The 17,116-nt window shown below is 36.6% G+C and overlaps 3 protein-coding genes across 3 annotated transcripts; 2 read left to right on the forward strand and 1 right to left on the reverse strand.

Annotated features, from left to right (window-relative positions):
• The first annotated feature begins 3,239 nt into the window (after positions 1-3,239).
• On the forward strand, positions 3,240-10,310 carry LOC133843482 (ALX homeobox protein 1). Its single transcript, XM_062277055.1, has 3 exons — positions 3,240-4,050; positions 9,573-9,763; positions 9,831-10,310. Exons 1-3 carry the CDS (start codon positions 3,675-3,677, stop codon positions 10,158-10,160), a joined length of 897 nt encoding a protein of 298 aa, XP_062133039.1. The 5' UTR covers positions 3,240-3,674; the 3' UTR covers positions 10,161-10,310.
• A 2,863-nt stretch (positions 10,311-13,173) lies between these two features.
• Positions 13,174-13,955, reverse strand: LOC133843706 (uncharacterized). Its single transcript, XM_062277359.1, has one exon. The coding sequence runs from the start codon at positions 13,845-13,847 to the stop codon at positions 13,308-13,310; it is 540 nt and encodes a 179-aa protein (XP_062133343.1). The 5' UTR covers positions 13,848-13,955; the 3' UTR covers positions 13,174-13,307.
• A 669-nt stretch (positions 13,956-14,624) lies between these two features.
• LOC133845379 (neuropeptide-like protein 31) lies at positions 14,625-14,918 on the forward strand. The gene has a single exon (XM_062279840.1). It carries the CDS (start codon positions 14,625-14,627, stop codon positions 14,916-14,918), a length of 294 nt encoding a protein of 97 aa, XP_062135824.1.
• The last annotated feature ends 2,198 nt before the right edge of the window (positions 14,919-17,116 follow it).

Consider the following 17,116-nt stretch of genomic DNA (forward strand, 5'->3'; position numbering starts at 1 on the left):
GCGTGCTGTTTGACATACCGCACATACAACTACGATATCCGCACCCCTTGACTCCCTTTAAGAGCTGTCACCGTGTTACCCCCAGTTGAGTGTGCGTAAACAGAAAATCAATTACATGTGCATACACAACTGGCGCCCACTAGCGTCCTGCAGCTGCAACATTCGAAAGTTCTGAGAATGGGGATTTACATTAATTACGGCACGAAAAGCTTTTGACTTTTATTGTGACATAGGCTTGGTAACTACGTAACTACGAGTGAATGCGTGATTGTGTGTGGTGTCTATATAAAATGTATGAATATTTCAGTCCCCACGGAATGGAGCAAACTTTTAAAAGCATGTTAAGAGTGACCTCCTCAACACACTCCAAAATGTCCATTTAGTTGGCCATCCAAACTCACACAAACGCACACGAAGGAAGTTTTCCTTCCTTCTGAGTTGGGTCAACATCAGTTTTTCCAAGCTGACTATGCGAAACTATGGGCCTAGTTCGAATTTGAAGTCGCTTGCATAATTTATGAAAGGCATCCCGATATTTGCATTTGTGAACCGCTTGGACATTTATGGCAGTCTTCTTCTTATTCAGTTTTTGCTGCTTCTTCTTGTGCATAGTGCTCGTCAATCGGGTATTGAATATTTATCTACTGAACTACATCTGGGCTCTGATTCCTCTGCATCAAATTGAAAATATGCCATTTTATTTAATTTCATGCAAATCGGATGCCGATGCCGATGTCGATGTTGAAGTACTGCTTTATTGGTATTGACTCTACTATATACTCCTGGCGCTCTTCTCTTATCATCTCACTCATCACACCGGAATGCTTTTTAATTAGCATTTTGCTTGGAGGCTTGCACATGTTGCATGATTCTGTTTCATATCTGTAGTCAAACATCTACATGCAAGCAGTTCGTTTCAGGGCCATTGCAATTTATGTTGCCATGTTTCATACCCCAAATCCTCCCAACACAAAATGCATTGCACAATGCGGTTTGGTTGCCATTGCCGGAGTTCGTTTCCTTGCTCTTTCACGCGACTGAAACGCTGAATTCATAAAAATTATAATACATCCATTCACTGACTTGTTTAAGGAGTTCTTCACTTCTAGTAATTCAAGACTTCAGAGAACGTTATAAGTTTAAAAAAAAAACTAAATATGTATCAATTCATTTAACGTTATAAAACATGTTAGTATATTTTTAAATTATAGTCAGTGGAAATACTTGGTGAAAAATTGATGTTTGAGAAATTATAATTTTTTAACTAAAATAAATATACGTACTTAAAAAAAAGCCAGAAAAGTGCTGATCTCTTCTCTATGAAATACTGACGGCATATTCCACATATATTAAAAATTACTTCTACAGGTATTCCCAAGAAAATTGTAATTCAAGCTAACAAAATCCATTATTATATAAAAATGTGTCTGCTGAGTTTGCACAGTTTTGCAAATAAATAAGAAAGGTATATTTATTATTTTTTGTTATAACACTCACTTTATTTCTATGGAAAGACTTCAAAATGGAAATCGTCTAAGAAGAACGCTCTTTCTGTTTTCTGTAATGGAAATTTTATTTGTTGCATACTTTTGGGAGCAGCGGTAAAATTCTACAATTTACCGTACAATTCTTCATACATTTGAATGGCATGTAATTTGAGAAGTTGGCGCTCAAAGCCAACAAACACAACATGGGCGTTCCACAAAATTATTGAGATGCCTGTCCGTTGTCTTAGACATTCCGCCTTCCCCCATTCCAATGGTCATGCCAAGTGCAGTTACTTTATGCTATCTGACAGCATTAAAAGTGTCTGCTCAAATTTCTAACTTGCCCGAAGAATTTCTGCTGCTTTTTTCGCTATTTTGTTTGTGTGTTATGTGTGTGTGTGTGTAGAAAATGGATAAAAACTGTACCCCGACTCCTTTCAGTTGCACGCGAGAAATGTTTCGTGACAAAGAATTTCAAAACTGAAACAGAAGTAGAACCAGAAGCAGTGGCTGAAGAAAAACGTCTGTGAGACATTGTAAAGCGTTGCAAGTAGCGCAAAACTTTGAAGTTTTATTAAAAATACACACCGCAACATTCTTCAAAAACTTTGCACACGAAAACGTGAGATAATTTAGGAAGTCAGAGCCGTGAGACAGAGCCTGCTCCTAGACACTCGGGGGCAGGTGAATGGCATCGTTCATAGTGTTCTTACCGCGGTGGAGAGTGTCAAGTACTTTGGATAAACTTTTGTGACAGCTCAATTTGGGGAAGAAATCGTATGAGGGCGCGTTGCTTGTGGTTATGTCAGGAATATTAGAATATTAGTTGATAGTTTCGCTGCCTTTGCCTCTGACTTTGCCTTTGCTGGCAGCTAATGAGGAGATGTAAGTAAGTAAAAGGGCAAACTGCTAATGACGGGCTCATAGCGACGCAGTTGACAGAGCAATTAACGCAATTTGTATACTAAAAGTCGATGCTTTAAGCTTTTACATACACTCTATACAGTGATACCGGACACATATTGTACAATAATTCTCACATATCAGCCAACACAAGTTGGTTTACGTGACCTATTGCGTAATAAACACCAAGCACCATCAATTATCAGGCCGCAAATAGACACATCCCAATGCAAACAGAGCTGTATCAGCTGCAAATGATACACAACAAGAACATCAACAACAGGAGCCGTAACAAGCGATGCACTTAACTGGCAGTTCCGCCCACGTTCCGCTCCCTGAGCTGAGCTGAGCTGAGCTCGTGGGCATGTCATGCTGGCAGTGGCAGTGCAAGAGGAACATTAACATCATGTTGTGGTTATGGAAATTAGCTGGAAAGGATGACAAACATTGTGCGTGCCAAGATTTATGCCCAGCTCGAAACTCAAGTACTTGATGCACTACTTCTCATGCACATCCTGTGAAAATGGAGCAGCAACAGCAACAGTTATGCCAAGGATAGGAGGCGGGCTACGCACACCGTCCCACATAATTGGTATTTATTGCTATTTAAATGCAACGAGAACTTGTTGCTACTTTTCACCTCGTATTTCATCTGATTTTACTAGGCACAAGAGCATCGACAAAGTGAACGCCCCCAAAATGTCGGATCGGAAGGCACAGATCTTATGGAACAGCCAATAGCATTTGAATGCTATAATTAGGCACGATCGTTCATAGCGAGAAAAAGAGAGCAAACATGCTTGAAAGACTCTTGCTCAAAGCACATACAGATGTGCATGTGTGCGTGTGTGTGGATGGATATCTTTTGGATACGAGGCGAGCATTTGCTCGCATCTTGAGGCTAATTTCAGTGGGCACACGACTTTGGCACGGTTTAGTATCGTCGCGACAATTATCGTAATTAACTCGTTTATGTGTTGTGTGCTAATCCAATTATCCAAGTTCGCGCAGGATGCCCCCAAGAAGACGCAACGTGCAACGTGGCAGTGAAACGAAATAAATTAATTCAATCAGCATACAATTAGAGAGACAAATGAAGAATTTTAACGCACAATTCGCATACCTAATTGAATTGTGTTGCATTCTATTCCTCTCATTATCTCCGTCATCATCATCATCAGCAGTGTCATTGTCAACGCGCTTGTCACTGTGAACCAATTGTTCAATTAGCTAAAACAGTGATTGATAAAGTGATTTAAGAAATTTAAATTCAATTTGTCAACCATGTTAAACTATCAGCAGCAGTTGCATTCGCTGCCCGTCGGCAATGCCGGCAATTTCTATTATGCCGCCACATCGGCAATCCCGTCGGCAGCATCCAATCCATCCGGGCCTGAATCTGCATCCGCATCCGCAGCTGCATCTGCATCTGTATCTCTACCTCACTCTCTGTCATCCGCTGAGGTCGCGTATCCCTCACAGCCACATCCAATGGAACTGGAGCAGAAGCTGCACGATGGTTTCTATTCGAAGGATAAACTCAGTTCAAATCGAAGAGAGCTTGACAAAATGCACAGATTCTCCGTTGATAATCTTATTGAATTGAAACAGGATGCGCATGCAAAGAGCAAATTGCCTCTGGAAATGTCTAATAATTTTGGTAAGTCTAATATAAATATAATGAAATCTACTACTATGTAAGGACTTTTAGCGAATCAAGTCCTTATCTAATATATCCCAAATCTTATAAACGATTTTAATTTCAAATATTTTACTCAACATTCAATATATATACATATATTTGTATATGAATATATATTTTTATGATTTTAAAATTGGCGTTGCTTTTTATTATTTATATTTTACTATACTATTTTGACTTTATGAAAGCGAATAGCAATTGCTATGTATGTCTATACCACGCTTAAGCGTAATGTTGAAGCTAGAACATACAATATGTATTTATGTTTTCCAAATTTGGTAGCCACCAGATGCAATTTGTAGGGACTATGGCAGAAAATACGGCATATTAGTTAGTATATTTTAGTATTTTGGGATATATCCTTGGTTTCTTGTGAAAATAGGTAGCGGATATTTCACAGTCGAGCACACTGAAGCTTTCTTACTTATTTATTTTTGTTTTTAAAATGTGTTATTTAATTTCTCACACAATATTTATAATTAAAAGTGAAAACAAAAATGTTTTATTCAATTATGAAACAATTTTTTATGAATTAATGGATAATTGAAAGCACAATATTTCAAAATATATTTATTTTCTCGACTATAGAAACTTGACGTTAATATATAAAAATTATTCCCATGAGCACCAGTCAGAAGCAGATTACACGATTAAAAATCACTCAAACATATACACATAATTTATGAAACCATTATAAATAACATATATGTTAAAACAATTGATTGCTATTTTTTAATCGATTTTCGCGTATGTATTTGTTTTAAAGCTCCGATATGGTTAGTTACAAATGTGTTTTTTTTTATTGATGAACACCTTTTGTTAGTAATAAAGCATTCTCGAGTAGAGTGTTTTTGTCCCATTAATTATGTTATTAATAATGCTATTATGCCATTAATAATATTGCTACACTTTGAAACGCACTTTAAAGAACGTGTTAGTTACAATAGCTAATTAAATTTGTTCTGCTCTTAAGGGTTCCACTCAAAATATTTAGTATGATTTTAGTTTTTTCCAATGCGACATAAAATTTATCTCGGAAAACAGTGCAATAAAGAACGGGAAAAATATAACGACGAATTAAAAGATTATATGAATAATCTTTTTTGTTGTAATGAAAATTCGAAAAAAATAAGTACCATAAGTTTGAAACAAAGTGCATTAAAAGCGCAAAATAAGAAAATAACTTCCATGTGGCACTACATTTTAATCCCGAATCTAGAATAATTAAAATATTGAGTCTATTATAGACTTACAGGTTTTTTCCTGTTTCAATTCCGACATACAATAAATAATGAATGAATGCCAGAACTTTTTAGTATATGATTATACCCGCTACCCATAGGGTAGAAGGGTATTATAACTTTGTGCCGGCAGGAAATGTATGTAACAGATAGAACGAGGCATCTCCGACCCTATAAAGTATATATATTCTTGATCAGCGTCAACAGCCGAGACGATATAGCCATGTCCGTCTGTCCGTATGAAACACTGGATCTCAGAGACTATAAGAGATAGAGCTATAATTTTCGACAGCATTTGTTATGTTTGCACGCAGATCAAGTTTGTTTCAATTTTTTGCCACGCCCACTTCCGCCCCCGCAAATCAAAAAAATTTAATAAAAAGCTAATTTCAAAGCCAGAGAATTTTGGTATATACAATAACTACTATAGTAGTTATGATTCCTGAAAATTTGGTTGCGATCATATAAAAATTGTGGAAGTTATTAAAGAAATACTTTTGTATGGGCAAAAACGCCTGCTTACTAGGGCTCTTAGTTGCTTTGGACAACAATCTGGTACATTGTGCCGTCTATGGTATATTTTGAATGGTGTACTATATCAATATACCAAACATACCATTTTTAGTATTTTCGGTATATTTTTAAAATAATACCGCAATATTTTCCCTTTATTAAAAATGGGTAGCGGGCATCTCACAGTCGAGCACACTGTAACTTCTTACTTGTTTTTAAAGTTAATGATGTATAACGTAATATATTTTTGACTGCGATATAAATTAGAATATCAGATAAAAAGACATTTTTAAAGAATATTTTGTACTAAACTTGTACTTATGCAAATACATGTTTAAAGAATGTGTAAGGTTTTTGTATTTGAGTGTCTACAACGTGTTATAATTACAAACTGAAGGGCGTAGTGTATCTCATGGTCGAGCAGTCTTAGATGTTTAGGAATTTCAAAGATTATTAAATATATTCTTAATTTAAATAAATCTTTTTAATATTAGGTCTTTATAAAAAACTTTTGCAATAAATGAATGTTTATTCTTCTTAATCAGCTATAATTCAATTGGATAACTTAGCATTGAATATCAATTTCCTCACTTCTTAAACACCCTCGACAGATTTGTAAAATGATTGTACAAATACATTTTTTAACTCAACCAAACGTCTTCTTCAGGGTGGTAATCATCAGGAAATAAATTCAGTGCATTTTATTTTATTTTTTTGGTTTACCCAACCAAATCTTTTACCCACGCCATTTGTCTCAATTTGTCAGCGAGGCTGTCCGCAGAGTTGCATCGTAGATCAGCGGCACGTTATGCAGTATGCCAAGCACTTCATAGGAGCAACTGCAGTGCCCAATGAGGTCCCCAGAGAGGGGTAGAAAACGAGATGTTTAATTTGAATTGCCAGCGAATCGGGCAACGAGCGATAAAAAACAGTTGCAGCTTAATAAAAAGAAAGCAAGAGCCGAACACGAGATGTGAAAACCGAAAGGGAAACCTCAATCAGAAAAGCATGAACTGCGATAGGCATGAGAAACGGAAGGGATGGGTTGGGATGGGATGGGAAAGAAAAGGAAAAGGAAAAGCGAATGGAACTGAGACTGGCACATGTTACAATCCAAGCAATGACAAAAATAAACACACGCCTCTGGCCTCAACCATTTACAGCACACGCGGGATAGGCGGCCTGGTTGAGCTGGAAAAGGGGGGCTGCAGCTAGTACTGCGATCTGGCTGGTCGTTTTATGCTCCACTTGGAAAATATAGGCACTGCCCTGGTGGCTGATGCCTGATGCTCGCTGATGCTGATGCTGATGCTGTGCTGTGCTGGGCGCTTTCGCTTGTTCAAAGGCATGCGGCCTCTGAGGGAATATCATGTCAGCTTTGATTACGTTTTGTCATGTTGACAATGTTGAAGTGCTGTCTGTCTGTCTCTTTGGCTGTCTGTCTGTCTGTCTGCTAGTCCGCTTGTCTGTGTGACTGCTGTTGCTGCAGTCGTCGGAAATGCTACCAAAAAGGAAAAACTAGCGATTGAAAGACAGCTTCTGATAGCATTGCCATTGCCAGCTATCACAATAGGACGCGCATATTTCATAGCAAATTATGCCGTTGACAACCTGAACAGCAACAACAAGGACAACAACCAGGCCAACAGACAACATGTCGCCTTGAACGGATAGAGATGGAGAAGAGAGAGAGAGCGAGAGAAGCGCCTTTAATGTTGACATCCCGCCGCCAATGCTGTGACAGAGGCATAAGACATGAAGTACGGGCCTACATAAAACGGTGGCTCAGCCGCAACCACAACAGCAACGGCAGCAGCAACTACAACAGCAACAAAAATGCATCAAGATGACACTGTCAGACATTTGGATATGCAATTGGCGGCGGCATAAATGAGCGAATGTCGCCCACATATGGCACCTAGATGTCATGCATGAGTTGCCACTGACGCACACACGCACACTCTTACACACTCACCTACACACACAGCTGCAGTCACCTACATAAATCACATATCATCACATATATGCATATCCTATCCCAACTAGGCAAGCGAGTATACATACATCTTCTGCCTGCTTGCGCATGATATCATAAATTCTCAGCTCATTTCAATTCAAATTTATCATTTATGGGTTCAACAACGCCACAACGCACAACAAATTCAATTCTGCTATAGGTGAAAACATATAAATCTTATGACTCTCAATAGAATGCAAAATGTATAAGGTATTATTTAGACAATTCGAAGATAGAAGTAGAAATTTAAATAGATAGAGTACAAAATCAAATATATCTAAAATAAACCTATACTAATGACGGTTGAAAATAATTACAATATATGGTGTATTTTTGATGAAGTATATATTCATGTGCGAAATAAAGATTTTAGTATATTTCAGTATTTTTGATATATTTTTGTGGTATATTTTATAATCGATACAGTATTAATTTGCTATTATTGAAAATGGGTGACTCATTGTCGAGCGTACTCGACTCTACTTGTTTTCAATTAAATTAATAAATAACAATATTGACCACAACACAATTTTTTTTAATAATAAGAAAAATACTCTTTTCTACAGACAACAACAAACAAATTTGTAAATAATTTATTTTTATTAAACCATAATTTTTCATTAGAGCTTCATACCAATTTTAAAGTTTAAAATAATCATCATTATCACTAATATCGTGCCAACCAAAGCTTCTGTGATTTTCTAGGGTTAAATAACCTATTCAAAATTGTTTATATCAACTCAAATATTACATTTGTTTAATGTATCTTTTGTTTCCTATTATTTCGTCTTATAAATTTGTTTGATTTATCAATGTAATAATGACTTTACTTTTTCTATAAATTTGTTTTAAATAATATAAGGAAATTTTTAAAATGGTTGTTTGAATTCTTTGATATTTAAAAAAACAATATTAATAATTTCAACATCATTTATTAATAATGTTAGTGATTCTTGTTTAATATTTCATATTTCAAAAAATATGGTAAATAGAACTTATAATCTTATAATGAAGTTTCATATATAATTTTTATTGTTTTAAAACTTTTCTATAGTGTAACTTTTATTAATTCTATTAACTTTTTCTTTGAATTAAACGGTAGTCACCAAAGACTTGGTATGAATATCACAAAAAATTTACTTATGTCTACTTAGTGTCTATTCTTTGCGCACATTGTATATATGTACATATGTAGATACAATCAGATATGTACACATGTTTATCGGTTTTCCCATATTTCTCGGAATGCTTTCCAAAATGAAAATACTTGGCCAGCGCAATCAATTAGTGAAAGTTGCCTCTCGCTTATTGTCGCTTAATGTCACAATTTCAGTTTAATTAATAGATCGTAAATTTCTTGCGTTTGCTTTGTCGTCGGGTTGCCACCTAAAATTAGTAGACAGCTGCCCGGCGATGTTGACGACGCGAGATGATAGTATATATTTTATGACCCATGCCATTTGTTTATGACCTTCCCCCAGATGACAATAAGCAGAGCCAAAAGGATCAAACAGAATGCAAAATTTTATGGATGCACGACCATAAAAACATACCAAAAATCCTGGGCTGTCGAATTAATTGATGTCCGGGCACTTATCGATTATTTACGAGGCTGTCGTGCAATGCCATCAAAATTGCACCACTTCCCAGAATCTCAACAAAAGTGAAAGATTTTCCTAAATTGTTTCATAATTGTCTTCCGCTTACAGGCACCGCCACCGTTGATTACCCCAACAATCTGACATCTGGGCACTCAAGAAAGCCCCGACGCAATCGCACCACCTTTAGCTCAGCACAACTCACGGCCCTGGAGAAAGTATTCGAGAGAACGCATTACCCAGATGCTTTCGTGAGGGAGGAGCTGGCGACAAAAGTGCATCTGAGCGAGGCACGAGTTCAAGTGAGATAAATAAATATAGCAAAAAAAAAAGGCAATCATCACCAACTTTTTTATTTCCTCAATCTAGGTTTGGTTCCAGAATCGTCGAGCCAAATTCCGGCGAAATGAGCGCAGTGTCAGCATAGGTCGTCCCCTCTTGGATGCAGCCACTCAACTGGTGCCAGCTCCCATACCCAACAACATCCACAAATACCCGAATCTCTCACACACAGGACCTCCTGGCGCTTATGCCCTCAACTTTGCCCCACTAGAGCTGCGCTCCTGTCAGAACTATACCAACTGCTACAGCGGATTCGCAGCAAACCCGACCAGCAGCAGCGGCGTCTGCTCGTTCTTTGGGGCGCCCAATTACTGTATGGCAGCGAACTATGCGAAGAACGCTTATCCGTCCCTTTGATGATACTGCTGGCACCCTTGAGAGCCAAAGCATAGACTTAAATGTATTTCAATTAGCAAAATTGCTCTATTCACATAACATAATTATTAGAATGAATTAAGATTGAATTATACCTGACTTTTTAATATTTATATAGAAAAATAAACGAGAAGTGAACCCTTTAAAAAATAAAAATATTTTTTAATAATATTGAGAAAATTTTAATGAAACTTTCAGCTATCACATAAAAAGATTCTGCACTCACAATAAAACTATATATTATACAAAATAAAGTGGTATTTATTTTCTGTAGTGTTCAGGTACTATTAAAGATAATTTTTTGCAAATAAAAACACCCATCAATAATACAAATCTTGCTTAACCCAAATTATATATAATTCAAGTTAACTTATTACAAAAAAAAATTAAACGAGAAGTGAACCCATTAAAAAGCAACATATTGATTTGATAATATTAGAAAAATTATTGATAAATTTTCAGATACCATATACAATTGTCCAAAATCAAATATGTATATTCTAAATTTCGGAACTGTTCAAGTAATTATTAAAGGTAATTTTTTGCAATTAAAAACACCCATCAATAATAAAATGCATTCTTAATTAAATTAATTTTTTGGAAATAAAACGTCAGCGCAATTAAATCGTATTTATGTAGCCACATTAATTAATCCAAATTATGAATAATTCAAATTAACCTAATATGTCTTTGAAGACATTCCAATCAAAGGGAATGGGATGTAATTTATATACATACGTTATCTATGCAAAATATTCCCTTAAATGGAATATTTTTTCTTATTTTCAACTTTTCAGCTTTTCAATTATGGTGCTGTCAGTGGCCTGCCAAATTGACATTGCTGATTTAATTATTTACTTGGATTGATGAATTAATTAAAAATTCATATTCAAGCCTTTGTTTGAGTGTGCATATGGCAGATACAAGCCCGTGTGTGTGTGCTTATATGTGCCTGTGTGTGTGTAGCTATTACCCGCATGTGTTAATTTGTATAACACAACTTAATTAAAGTCAAAGAAAACAGGCGAGCAATCAAAAGAAAGGTAAGGGAGAACTTTGTGAGAAGCCACAACCCACTATTACCAAATACATTAGGATTGTGGCCAACTCGGTGTTGAAAGCAATTAAAAAGACAGATTGCCATAATAAACAGACAAACTACAATGCTGAAATGTTGAAATGTTGAAATAAACTCGTAGACAGTAAAGAGCACCTGTGGGGAAACTGAAGTAAATCGACATTTAAAGGTTAAAGAGTTGAACGAATTAAGGTTTCTCCTCAAATCTCGAAAAAAGCCAATGTAATTTATCATATGGCAAAGCCTCGCTCTAACTTATTTTCCATCTCTTATTTTAAGCACCTAAAGCAATAAGGTGGCATTAGGGGAATTTCTTTCTTTGGCAAACACTCACACACACACATACATGTCTTGGTGCTATCCCCTTAATAGACAAAAGGTTAACAAGTACCATGTAAAAGTTTAAATGCAAATAAAAAGAAAAAAATTCCCTTTTCAACATGACAGTAGAGAACGCAAGGAGTTGCAAAAAATGCAAATTAACATTTGGAATGTATACGGTATCTACCACTAATTTGCATAAAGAGAGAGAGAGAGAGAGAGGCATAGATAGAAAGAGAACGAGTGGTGGCAGTAAGAGCGATGAGTGCCCCATGTGTATTAAGCATTTTTACAATATTTACAAAATTGCAATAATGCTTGAAAGGCAGCACAAAGGAAGAATGCGTTTTGTCCTTTTGCGATGCGGCAAAATATCTGTACACATATAAGTAGTACATAGTTGTTGCCAAGGAATACAAGGACGGGAAATTAACTGAGCCACGACATTTGCTGACATGCTACATGTTGCAGAACTTTGCATAAAGCAAAATAAAAAGGAAGATAAATATTTATCCCAGGCATAGAAGACGCTCAAATACACTTAGAATCACAATTGATTAGGGTAAACATATTTGCATTTTGTTTTGGGATGCCTACAAGTATTCTTTTCCTGTTGAATTTTCTTCAAATTTGGAAATCAATACACATTTCCACAGAAAATGTATTCCAAGGTTTATACACAATTTAAATACAGAAAATTAATAAAAAAAAAAGAAACCACGTTAGGAACCACGTCACCTTAGCTCTTTCGCTGAACTAAGTAAATGACCGCCGTCTAACATATCTAGTGTTTAAAAGTAAATGAACTCCCTTGCGTAGGGAAAAAATACAAACCCACATACGTTGCACACATAACAAGAGAGAGAGTACGAGAGAGAGAGAATAAAAACTGTCAAATCAAATGTCAGGCAGAAATTCCAGGGCAAACAGGACGTTTTGTCCGAGTTCGCATATCTATTTCAGTCGTAGCTTGACAGTTTATAAATTTTATAAAATGCAACTGCAATTCGCTGAGAATATCTAGATATAGGAAATTACTACATATTCCATTTACAGATTCAATCCTATTGAATCCAACATAATTATGACTTTAAAACACAGCCAAAATCTCACTTATATGGCGCATTACACACAAATCTCTATAATTAGGTGATAATTTTGCGTCTGTTAAAAAGTAATTATTCATACACATCAAAACAGATGAATGAGCACCCACACACACACTCATACATATAAGTAGATACATATGTTTGTTGTGATGCCACGGAAAACATCTTGACAAGGGCCACTTCTGTTCTGTTCTGTTCTGTTGGCTTCTGTCCTGTCAGATGAAAGACGATCCGAGGCGCAGCCGCAGCCCTCTTGACAGCTTCTTGAGCCCAGACCAATGTTATGACGAGGGTGATGAGATTTGTGACTGTAAAAGAACCATTTATGTTGAATGTGCACCACGACGATGTCACCCGGAGTTGACTCGCGAACTGTCAAAATATGAACTCAATTGGGAGACTGTAAATATTACTTATTAGGCAGATATTAAATAATTCCTACTCATTCCTAAGTATCAGCAACAATTACTATAAAGCAGTTAATGCGTTTAATTAAATTATTGTACATTTTCTATTAATCTGTTTATTACATACTCTGGTTACATCGTTCAATTAAATTATTGTTTACTATCTGTTCTTCTGTTGATTACATACTCTGGTTACATACATGCTGCCCCACTATTATCTCAGTCGAATGATGACAAACAATGAGATTATAACTATTACTAAGAGCAGCCAAACGTTCATATTTAAGAATGAGCTACAATTATATTCCCTAGCATTATCCGTCACTTTTTCTTCATACTCGGCATACAAAATGGCCGAAAACTCATTACTCGGTAAATATCTGGTGGTGCAATAGGAGACCAATTCATCTGTCATCCGAAAGGAATAGTTGACGCACGACAATTTACTACGGGGATAGCTGAGAGGTTTCGGTTTTCCCACACCTCCGAAGCAGCGGAAAAACGTAGAATTAACAAACTCCAGAGTTTTGCAGTTGGCAATCGCTTCACTGCGAAAGAAAATCAAATAATGTGTTTGTTTCTTTTCCATGCTGAATACGCTGTAGGGTTCGCCATCATTCAATAAATATCCGCCGTACTTGTCGGCCATGTCTTCGGGATATTCTCCACTGCAGATCATGTTCCAGGTGCGCTTGACCGAAGCATCACAACGGCCTGCGGCCATTCGATGATCATAATTTCTTCTTCTGGGCATAGTTAATACACGTAAAACTGAAAATTTTGTTGTTGACAAATTCTATTGCTTGATCATTTTAATATCTGAGCTATTTAACTTTGCTTACTTAATCACATGTTTATTTTCTTTATTGAATCATCGGGCAACTATGCGACGTAAAACCCATGACATCACAACATGTTATCATCACAAAATGAACAACAAACATTGTCACATGCTTTAGCATAATTTAGAAAAAATACTTGTGATTATCTTTAAAATTGTTGACCTTTGAGTAAATAAAATAAACAATCGCAAACAAGTCACAATTTGTCAGGAGAAGGTATCAAAATACAAATTTGATTCAAATAGAAACCAGATGGATGAGTTTATTAACATTTGTTTACAAATATATATAGATACCTAACTCTGCCAATGTGATAACCAAAAAAAAAACCAAAAACAAGCAAAACGCAGTTGAATATATTATAACAAGAAGAAAGAAGACAGAGCGGCAGACAAAGTGATTCCCCAAAAAATTCCCCATCGATGCTGAAGTAGTGAAGAGCGAAAATCTTAACCTGTAACCGGTTCGCCTAAGGGGGCCTACATCCATTAATTAGAAAGAACGAAATTCGTACACACTTCAAAGCGTCATCATAACGATGATGATGATGATGGTGATGACGATTATCGTCATCACAGATCCAGTTCTGTTTGCAACCAGACTAGAAGTTTCTATATAAAATAGGCAGTATCTAAAGCGAGCACGCACATTTCGAAATCAAACTGATTGTGAACGGAACTCAAGTCAAGATGCGAGCTACTTTGGTATTCGTTGTTGTGATCTTCGCGCTCTTCTGCCTGATGGAGGCACGGCCACAGTTCGGATTTGGTGGCGGATTTGGCCATCATCGTCATCATGGCTTTGGCGGCTTTGGCGGTTTCCCCGGCGGCTACGGAGGCTATGGCGGTTATCCAGGAGGATATGGAGGCTATCCAGGCGGCTACGGCGGCTATCCCGGTGGATACGGTGGTGGATTCGGTGGTGCCAGTGCAAGTGCCTCAGCCTCAGCATCTGCAGGCGGTGGTGGCTTCTATGGCCGCTAATAGCTTTTTACTCTAGTAGTCAATACTTTACTTTAAGTCGGCTAAATAAAATAATAATTTTAGCTTAAAGAACTTTGGTGTTCGCCTGTCTTAAGTACTTACCAGTTGGCTGCATTCTTTTTGGTAAGGCAGCTAATGGAATGGAATTTCGTCATAAGTTGGTGTCAAGTTTTGCACTTGAAAACAAAACAGCTGCTACTGAGTGTATGTGTGTGTGGGTGTGTGTGTGTGTATAGTGTGCAGTGTGTGGGTGCATTTACTGAGCAACTTGCCAAGAACAAGCCACACAACATTTTAAGGCAAAAAAAAGAAACATCAAACTTTTAGTGCAGTGCGCGTCGGCCCCCAAATAAACTTTCACTTTGCTCCTGCTCCTGGTCCTTGTGGAACTGGAGCACCAGGGTACAGTTGACACATATTTCCAAGTGGTGAGGGGCAAGCAGCAGGGGACTCGCAACCAGCACATTACTCTTGTGTGTGTGTAAGAAAAGTGTTGTACACATACATAGTAGTGTGTGTACATTTCTCTGATTACTTCAAGGCATCTCGGCATCGGTCTTACGAATTCATCTGGTTCTTGGCAATGCCAGACAGCAGTTTGGTTCAACGACTTTGCGGCATCATTAAAAGTTTTTTGGGCCTGTCATTCCTTATTGTATTTGGTGAGCAAAGTTTGCAAAGCTCAACCAGGTCCAGCATACAGCCTTCATCACGCTGCTCGCTGTATTGTTATCATTGAATTTACGTGCCGAGACCGAGTCTGAGACTAAGACCAAGACCGAGACCGAGGCCGAGGAGTTGCTACAAAATGCAAGTCAGGCCATTCAGCATGCTCGTGTGCTTGACTCCAAGTTGCATTGATGACCACACTCGGTTGGCTCGCTGTCTTTGTTTGCGGCTCGCCAACCCCACACCATCCAGAAAACGATTCATGAAAAATGTTTGCTGCGTTGTCATTGCAGGTGCATTGTGGCGCCATTGTGTCGCCATGCATTCTTACTTTGGCTCTGGGCATTCTCAAGTGCCATTTTCATGCTGTTCGCCATTGAAAATCATAATATAATATAACGCATCTTGCGCCATTTTACGAGAGACTGTCTAATAACGACTGTCCAAGTAATGTAATATATATAGTATAATATAAGGGAAATACAAACGCATAAGGAGTACGCTCAGCAAAAAGAGCAGTATAACGCGTTCTACAAAATTAAATTCTTAAATCAATTCCGTCTCGGTCTAGAATTAATTTAGAACGGTTCATGCTTAAGCTTTATAATTTTTAGACAAATTATTCTTAAAAGTATAAACGAACGAAACAAATCAAAAAACCCAAATATGTATTTAAGTGAAAACTAATTATGTCGTTCTTTAATGCATACAAGCTTAATTCTAAATGAAATAAGTATGATTTATTCCTATAAATAAAAAAACCAAAAAAATCAAAAATAAATCGAAAAATTGTGAATCTTTGTAGAGCGAATGTTGTACTTTCTATCCTAAATTCTGAGGCTTAAATATTTAGTCGCTTCGGATATATAACTTCAAACATCGTAACGAATATTGAAAACTGAAATGTGTAACAACTAAATACATATAATAGAAACATGTTTTAAAGTAGCAAACGCTCATATACAAAAAAAAATATACCAAAAAATATTTGATTTGAATTTTAAACTTAAGAACAATGTAATAAAATTATCCCCACATTTTTAAATAAACAATTTTATGAAAGTTCTTGAATGTAGAATTCTGAGCTTGAATCACACAAGCTAAAACACTAATATACAAAAATAAATAAATAAATAAATAAAAGTATTTAATTTCATAACTTTAAATTAAAGAACAATGTTTTAAAATGATGCCAACATTTTTAAATCAAGAATTTTTAAAAACCTCTTGAATATAGAATTTTCAGTTTCGATACTGCAATTCTTGATTCAAAAACGAAAGAACTTGCTTTTTCTCTCTATGTACTTTGAAGACAATGGCGATAAAGCTGGTTTAACGTATGTTAGACGAAGTTATAGTACTCTTTTGTAACTGCAATTGAAGTATTACCAAAAGGGTAAGACGACAAGACTTTGGCCGACTGACGTGCCCTGTCAACGCACATCATTGACATCAATTTTGAAGATTGGTTGGAGATGTATTTTTGAATTACGACCGCGGGCCGACAAGCAAAGGGTGGAACTGCCAGA

Source organism: Drosophila sulfurigaster, chromosome 3, assembly GCF_023558435.1.
Source record: "Drosophila sulfurigaster albostrigata strain 15112-1811.04 chromosome 3, ASM2355843v2, whole genome shotgun sequence".
Classification (NCBI taxonomy): domain Eukaryota; kingdom Metazoa; phylum Arthropoda; class Insecta; order Diptera; family Drosophilidae; genus Drosophila; species Drosophila sulfurigaster.

Excerpts from the sequence above, each read along its gene's own strand:
- LOC133843482 (XM_062277055.1), top strand. The coding sequence starts at position 3,675 with ATGTTAAACTATCAGCAGCAGTTGCATTCGCTGCCCGTCGGCAATGCC. Across the intron at positions 4,051-9,572 it reads GGAAATGTCTAATAATTTTG|GCACCGCCACCGTTGATTAC; the intron begins GTAAGTCTAATA and ends TTCCGCTTACAG. Across the intron at positions 9,764-9,830 it reads TGAGCGAGGCACGAGTTCAA|GTTTGGTTCCAGAATCGTCG; the intron begins GTGAGATAAATA and ends TCCTCAATCTAG.
- LOC133843706 (XM_062277359.1), bottom strand. The coding sequence starts at position 13,847 with ATGCCCAGAAGAAGAAATTATGATCATCGAATGGCCGCAGGCCGTTGT.
- LOC133845379 (XM_062279840.1), top strand. The coding sequence starts at position 14,625 with ATGCGAGCTACTTTGGTATTCGTTGTTGTGATCTTCGCGCTCTTCTGC.